Source organism: Musa acuminata, chromosome BXJ3-6, assembly GCF_036884655.1.
Source record: "Musa acuminata AAA Group cultivar baxijiao chromosome BXJ3-6, Cavendish_Baxijiao_AAA, whole genome shotgun sequence".
Lineage (NCBI taxonomy): Eukaryota > Viridiplantae > Streptophyta > Magnoliopsida > Zingiberales > Musaceae > Musa > Musa acuminata.
The window spans coordinates 40,038,855-40,047,256 of record NC_088354.1 but is presented as its reverse complement, the minus strand read 5'-3'; the positions used below and the strand labels follow the sequence as shown (position 1 = coordinate 40,047,256).

General features: G+C 43.9%; 1 protein-coding gene across 1 annotated transcript; it reads left to right on the top strand.

Annotated features, from left to right (window-relative positions):
* The first annotated feature begins 1,166 nt into the window (after positions 1-1,166).
* Positions 1,167-5,670, top strand: LOC135639999 (APETALA2-like protein 3). The gene is made up of 11 exons (XM_065154070.1): positions 1,167-1,908; positions 2,001-2,026; positions 2,125-2,155; positions 2,268-2,355; positions 2,455-2,600; positions 3,137-3,181; positions 3,294-3,397; positions 3,508-3,641; positions 4,386-4,487; positions 5,015-5,248; positions 5,347-5,670. Exons 1-10 carry the CDS (start codon positions 1,388-1,390, stop codon positions 5,246-5,248), a joined length of 1,431 nt encoding a protein of 476 aa, XP_065010142.1. The 5' UTR covers positions 1,167-1,387; the 3' UTR covers positions 5,347-5,670.
* Positions 5,671-8,402: the final 2,732 nt, after the last annotated feature.

Here is an 8,402-nt window from a genome sequence, read left to right as displayed (position 1 = left end):
GTCCGGTCCGCGCGGTCGATCACTCCGACAACCCCAAGAAACCCCGAGCAAAGATCCTCGTCATTCAGCCCCGAATCAAACCGTGTCGGCCCCGAGACACGACATAAAGTTGTTTACATCAACAGCATCTTTCAAATTTATCTGAGAAAAAAAGGAGGAATTTTTCTGATGACGGAACAGAAGTTATGGATCACTTCATCACCCCCATTCAAAAGGAAAGAGATCGCTGGAAAGGTTTGGAATATGTCACAGTCCATTTCCACTGTGACCAGTCGCCATGGAATTGAATCGACCCCACAATATTAAACTACAGAGTGCGTGCAGTCCACATCAATACTTTCTTCGATTGACACAATGGCGGAACCAATCTCCCCACTCTCATCGTCTTGGATTCTTTCCTGGATTACCAGATTGCCATGCCATTGACCGAAACATTGCCGAAGCGGAAGGTACTTTTGTGAGGATTAGGGAAGAAGACCAACGGTGTGCGGTGGTAGCAAGGAATAAGAAGTCACCATTGTTGCTTCATCTAAAGCTGCGGTGGTAGCTGATCGCTTTCGACATCACACGTTATTCTCCGATAGTGAATGTGGATGCAGATTCTTCTAAGCAGTGCTCTCTTTTCGTCTCAATCAAGGGAACCTCTGCCTAAACCATTCTTCTGTCAGGGACAGTCTTTTCAGGGCTATCCGAAGAAGAGTGCAGTGGTAGGGAGTAGACCTTCTCTGGAAGGTCTTTTCCTTCGCTTGGCACGTCTCTTTCGCCGGAGAAGGTAGTCGACAATCCCCTAATTGGTTTATGAGATCGATTCGTCTTCCATTAGGGTTTTTCGACTGATTTATGATATAGAATCACGCATTATTCCTGGCATCAAACAGACGGAAACGTGAGCAGGCCACGAAACGCGCGCTCACGGGACACCTGGCGGCCGCCGCACGTGACATGGGCCCATGCGATGCAACGTGGGAAAGAGGAAACAGAATATCGACGACTCCATCCCAATATTAATTATAAAATTATATATATATATATATATCATTAAAAAAATAAAGATTAATTCACATTTTGTTAATTCGGAAATATAAAAAATAATTAAGAGCTATATTGAATATAATAACGGTAATATTATGGAACTGATATGATATATGCCACTCGGGCTGATTCCCACGTCCGCGTCGCTCCCCACAGGACTCCTCTTTTTGTCTCAATCCCGGCCCTCTTCCTCCGCCTCCCACCATCCGAGAAGAAGCAACCCCTAAATGGACCGGATCCTCTCCCACGTCGATCTCATCCTCCTCCTCGGAAGTTTGCTGCTCGCTCCCTTCTGATTCCGTTCTGATTACTGCAACTTGTCGTATTGAATCGGACGCGGCGAAGCGTCGCATCGATGGCGCACGAGAGATTGGAGGCGAAGATAGAGTTTGATCTAAATGTCGTCTCTCCCGGTCAGTCGGCCGCATGGGCTTCCAACTCATCTGAGGCGTCGAGCAGCGCCGCCGCCGAAGAGGAGGATTTGCGCTCCACCAACGGCGCCGCCTCCCTCTGCTTCGACAACCTTAGGTGCCCCACCGAGCCGGCTGTTGTTGATGATGACGGTGAGGATGAGGGTGGTGTTTTGCCGGAGCGGCGCGTCGTCACGTGGCCGCTGCTTCCTACGACGGCGGTGGCGTCCACGTTTCAGCCTCCGGTGGCCGCGAACTCTAGCTCGACCTCCCGCCGGGGCGATCTTGGCTTCGTGGAGGGGACGGTGGGTTGCGCCGCAGAGGCGGAGGCGAGGGTTTTGCTGCATCGGCAGCAGCAGCAGCAGGAGGTGGTGAAGAAGAGTAGGCGAGGACCGAGGTCTCGGAGTTCGCAGTATCGCGGAGTCACCTTCTACAGGAGAACCGGGAGATGGGAGTCCCACATTTGGTTAGCAGATGCTTCGTCCTGATCCTTATTCTCTTTTCCATCGTGTTCTAGTTTAATGTGCTGTGCTCCTTACTACCTCTAATTCTGCGCAGGGATTGTGGAAAGCAAGTCTACCTGGGTAAGGTTCCATCTCTCCTCACATAAACGGAGGAAAGATTGTTAATTCTTTATGTTTTGGGGTTTAACTCTTTTGCTCTGTTTGCATTGCAACTTTAGGAGGCTTCGACACCGCTCATGCTGCCGCAAGGTTTGACATCTTTTCCCTTCCTCCTTGAAAAATGTTTGATGGCCTGTATATATACTGCTCGAGTAGTTCATGGTTTGGAAGGATTGTGTTGCATTTATTAAATGGACTGCAGAGCATATGATCGTGCCGCTATCAAGTTTCGGGGACTTGATGCAGACATCAACTTTGATCTTAATGATTACGACGAGGATTTGAACCAGGTAATCCCAGAACTCGGTATATGTGGGTGTTGATGTGATCCGTCTCTCTTAAAAGACATGGTAAGGTTAAATTAGGGTGTCTATGTTGTATTATTTCAGATGAGAAACCTGACCAAGGAAGAATTTGTGCATATACTTCGTCGTCAAAGCACTGGGTTTGCAAGGGGAAGCTCCAAGTATAGAGGGGTGACTCTTCACAAGTGTGGTAGATGGGAGGCTCGCATGGGACAGTTCCTCGGCAAAAAGTGTGATGTCGTAGTATTTCTTGATTTCTTGCTCTGGAATACACTTATGTTTCATATCTATAAAATCTACTCTCGGTTAGGTGGTTTGTGTATTTGAATTCAACGCATTGCTTCTATTTTAAATTGAGGAACCACCTGCAAGTTATTGACCTTATATGCATTAGAAGTAAAATGTGTCATGGAATGGCTCTTAGGGTGGAAAAGTAATGGGAAAAATGTGGTGGATGAAAGTGAAATATGAGGAAGGAAAGTTAGATATTCAAAGTTGTCATTCTCAGAGGAAATTCTTTGATAGCCCTTAATATATTTGTAGATAAAAAGAAAAACAATTTGTTTGCGGAAGTTTCAATCAAACAATTATATGATGCTATATAGATACATAGAAGTGGTTGCATTCTTTGTAATCTCAAGAAAATTAGCAGTAGGTGCAAAGGTTGAACAAAGAGACATCTCATCCCTTAAAAAACTTGTTTACTTCTCAAAGATGAGATTGAACTCGGTGTTTATATTTAAACACAAATTTTCTTTCTGTGCAGGTATATTTATCTTGGTTTATTTGACAGCGAAATAGAGGCCGCAAGGTCTGCTTTCTCAATTCTTAATAATGACAGTCTGTTATGAGCGTTTACCTCAGAGAGTTGTGAACTGTATAATGTTCCTTTTTTCTTTTCCACTTCACTTTTTGACCTTTAGGGCATATGACAAGGCTGCTATCAGATGGAATGGAAGGGTAGCAATCACCAATTTTGAGTCAAGCCTCTATGAAGGAGAGAGACTTCCTGAGCCTGAAAACAAAGGTGTCATCAGTAACCATTCTTGGTGGTTTTGTATGGCCCAAGTTATTTTCACTGTACATTTTGTCAATTATGGGTAATCTTCACATGATGCTGATATCATGTTCTGATAGCTGCCTTTGAGGATGTTGATTTAAGCCTGAGGATTTCTCAGCCTAACTTCCATAGCACAAAGAGTGATGGCAATTCTACTGGTACCAATTTCAGTCATGGCTCATATGAAGTTCCGGAAACTGGAAATGCTCAGGTAAATAGTCTTCCACCATCTGCATTTCTGAATATGTCTTGATTTGTTGAGTTTACAAATTGTCCTTAGATGAGCCAGTTGTTTTAAATGTTTATTCTCGCACTGATGTTCTTCTTACTCATCCTGATTCCTCTTCACTGCTATAGCAGCAATACTTTCGTTGCATTCACAGATTTCTTAGATAATGTCCTTTAGAAGTCCCCTCACAAGGAAAATTCTTATGGTACTAATGGTCCGATTGAAGTACCTTTAGTAAATGGCAAAGGATTAGTATGTTAGAAGCTGATGTTGGTGGATGTAAAGTGCAAAAGTTTTTACGGAAGGAAGATCGGGTAGGATTATTATTTAGCCACATGTTTCGTGCATCATTTTGGTGTACACTAGATGTCCAAGTGAATTTCCAAGAAAGCAGAAATAAACAACCACTACCACAAGCCATAACGTCCAAGCAAATTTATTTTATAAAATATACAATATACATTAAAGTAACAAACTGTTAATTTCATTTCATTTTCTTCTGGAATCAGCATCTTCAGGACAATTATCGATGCACTATTTTCGAACTTTAGTCTTGTTCTTGGGTTTTGTACGTCCAATGTGCGAGGGTTCCCGTAAATGCATGTGTATTATGTATGTGAAATAATCTGGCATGCTGCCACAATGATATGATTAATTTGGTGTTACATCCATTCTTTAGATGCTCAGTGACACTAATATGCCTTTCATTTTTGGTTGCTGTTGCAGCCTGACAGTCCTAATCATCCGGCTGTTGTCCCTGGTTTCGCAATGACACCTCAACATCCCCATTTGTGGAATGCTTACCCAGGCTACTTTCCCAGAATTGAGGTAAAAACCTAATAATTATTTTGCTCACCATTTTACCTCTAGAATCGCGGAATATGTTCATATGACTACTGATTCTCTTTTTCCTTCTCTTAACATAAACATTGCTTAAAATTCATTTCCTCTAGCTCTTCTTGCCGATGCTTTTTATCGGTATGGTGGTGATTCTATTCCAACATTAGTGCATGACAACTATTATAGATAGTAGACTCCAAAACAGCTTTTTTTTTGTGTCAAACGTTTGTTCTACTACCTTCATGACTTTTTAGTTAATATTAGATAACGAGAACATGTAGGGCCTTGGCATTTTAGGCACATATGCTGCCCTGAGCGTTACAGGAGTGCCCCACTTGTTCTTATGGTCTCTAGCTGCTGCCCGTTCTTTAGCATCTTCCAGCGTTTGTATTATTAGTTAGTGGGTCTACTTTAGTATCATCTTTTTCCTATTGATAGTCGTGTTCATCAAAATTCGTGTCTTGCTTCATCATGCTTGCTGGTATGATCTAACGGACAGCATTGCGTGGATACAGGAAAGAGGGAAAGAGCAGAGGCCCGAGGTGGGTTTGCGATCCCTTCCCGGCTGGGCGTGGCACATGCATGGTCCTACTCTGTTGCCATTAGTCACGTCTGCAGCATCATCAGGATTCTCCAACGCCACAACAGTGGCTGCGCTTCCACCGCTGCCGGCTCCGCCACCACCTCCAATCTCCCATCACTTGCCATTCCCTCCTCCAGCGAGCACCGGCTACTTTCTCAGAAACTGAGTACGCACAGACACCACCACTAGCGCTGCAGTCTTTGTTATGTTGCATTCTCGCATAAGCTATAGGGTATGTATGATGCGTTTACTCCTGCGTGCCAGGTGATGGATTCGACGGATCAAAAGGAGCTCCCATGGCTCCGAGAAAGATGGGCATAGTAATCAAAGCTAAACGCTGGGTAGGCTTCACTTTTGCTGTCTGACACTACTTTGCCTCGCTTATCTACGAGGAATGCCTATTCTCTCCACTACGACTGTACCTCGTTCTGCTGCTCGTGGCGTGGGGTCGTAGAAAGCTGTGCTCCTCTTTCCTTCCTAGTTTCTTGCCCCCTGTCATTGGCTTCCAGCTGTGTGATGTGTAAGACTTACGATAGATAACGTGACTTTTCCCTGGTGAGGGTTTCCCTTCCAAGGATTACTGGGTCATGACTTGGTACTTCTTTTGTCTGCCAAAGTCCTGTGTGCATGAGAGCACACTCACTTTAGAGAGCAATAGAGAAAGAATTAGAACTGTTCCCCAAATGCAAAGGACAAACAAATAATAGGACCGCACTGCGTCTGACTAATTTTGGTAGGCTGTTTAATTAGGATCACTGCTATCAAAATGATCCTCCCCTCAATTATGTTGATTCCAATCCCCTCTCTCCAGGAGAATCGAAACTAGGCATCATCTTTTGTTACTCTCTTCTTTTTCCTCTGTGGCATGGAAAGCAGAGTTCTTTTGTCCGGTGTACAATCGCAGAACAGACTAAGCCTCGAGAGCGAAAACAAACCAGGGAGGCTATTGTGGACTGTCGTCTCATTAGCTTTACACATACACACACAAGCAGGTGGACTGGTGTATTGTGGAATATGGTACGTACGCTAACAGAGGCTTTTCCCATGAAGCGATGGATGGTGATTGGTCACAGCGACACCTGTGGCATCGCCCTCGCTGCATCTGCCTATGCTGTTGCACTTGTAGCCTTTGTGGAGTTCATTCTTCTTCTTCCTGTTTGATCTGTCTGCTGTAGGGTCACAGTGCTATGACAATTCATGGCCATGATGACAGCTTCCTAGACGCCAAGGTTTACCTTTTTCTTTCTTTATTTTAGTTGACTACAATGATTCACTCTATTCTGATTCGGCTAATACATCTCATCATTGATATCCAAGCTGGACATCCTTCATAGACTTGGTTTTCATGGCTACGATGCCCTGCCTATGTATCTATCATCTCATCAAAGGCCTAAAGCTAAGCTTGAGCCTCAATGTCTTTGGCAGAACTCGCAATCACCATGGCTGTGCCTATCGCGAACCGGAGAGGTGGAGGATGAGTCACTACCTTGTCGCAATGAGCCTTCTCCTTTCCTCCCTGAAGTGATTGCACTGACGAACTGAATCAAGATCTTAAAGATACGAGCTTTCACCTGACCTCGCTTCGGCGGCGGCCTCCTTTCCTTCGACGACCGACGGTCCATTGCTCCCAGCAGGGCAACGACAGAGTTCCGCAGCGAGATGATGCGAGAAACAGCTGAGGTGGTGGTGGAAGAGAGAGTGGCATATAAAGGCAGCGGTCCGAAGGAATCGGCTTCCTTTCTCCTCCTACAAGTGGGGACATCTGCAACAAACAGACTTTGGACCATTCAACTCTTTGACTTGAGGTCTGCATGTTTTGCCCACATACGTACAAGCTTGACTGTAGTTAAAGAGGACAGGAAGAAGATGAAGAGCAAGCAAGGTCAAAGCATACACAAGGTAAACCCAGACAGAACAGACATGCTCGGTGAGAACTGTCAGGTGGATGCTTTGAAGACGGGTAATCACGCAGCAGATTGGCTGCGATCCCTTCCTCTGCTGCTTCTCACCGACAACTTCAGCTTTCGATTGCGTCTAATTAGCACTACCAAAGAACAAGGACAAGATAGAAAAGCTGATGTGTTGTCTGCCACACGGGAAGAAGCGTTCAACTTCTCGTTTTCAGTGGTAGACACGAGCACCACGAGCGCTATTTCGATTCAGCTTTCCACACCCGTCTTCGACGGTAAGGTCACGTCCAACAAAACATGCTCCCCATTAACACGGTTGACTCTCATGGTGGGAAGTTTTGATGTACTGTTCTTCCCATCATGGCATGAGTTCATACTGGATATCCAATCTCGTGGCTCTTACGTACATAAATACGCCAAGCGAAGAAGGCAGTATACTGCCATGTATCCTGGGCTGTTCTCCGAACGATGACATCCACCAAATCCGACAGGGCCGGCAAAAGGAACGAGAGAGAGACGAAGCGTGTCGCCTGCTATCTCTCATTGTCGGCCTACTTGACAAGCTCGATCGAGGACTTTGAACAAAGAGCTTTCCAATCTTCCAAACTAGTATACTCTGTTTCCCAAAGACCACCTCAAACGTGTGCCTTTCAGACCGTACAATTTTCTGGAGCTACAATTCGAGACTTGCATGACTGTCGAAAAGAATTGTTCTTGAAACGACAACATGGCTTCCAATGAGAGATCATTCTTTGGGTTTACAGATGTTATTGTCTAATTTGATGGGATACGATCAGTCCACTGTTCTAATCTTATCGCACTTGGAAATTAAATCTGTAGCACGAATCAAAGGGTTTTGTCTGTAGTATGACCACCTACCGAACGAAACATCTAAATCAGCAAACGTCGGAAGCAAGTTTAGGAGATGATCCAAAATTGAATTTGAAGAATTAGAAAGAGAAAAGAGAGCTTAGGTTATATGAGATATCCCTATTTATAGTTTGAAATCCCTAATTGTTTTTGGTTAAAAAAATATATATTATCCGAATTAAAAAGTATTTTCTATTTAATGTGTGGGGTGCACTCAATTCTCTTCTTTAGTTAGAGATGAGTTTCCAATTCAAAATCTTAAGACGAATTATCAAAATTCTTACCAACTATTTTGACCAACATATTTTAAAATAATTAATTTAAATAAAAATATATCGGCTTTGTGCAATTTTTTCAAATCTCCGTGTTTTTTTTTTCCACCAATTGCGATTTGTAACCTATTGATTGTACCCAAGTCATGCTAACCATTTGAATAAATATGACATGCGTAATGTTCAACCGACATTTTTCTCTCCTTCTCGGGGGCATGAAAAATCTAAAGATTGAATCCAAATATTGTGATATGTGCATGCAAGAATA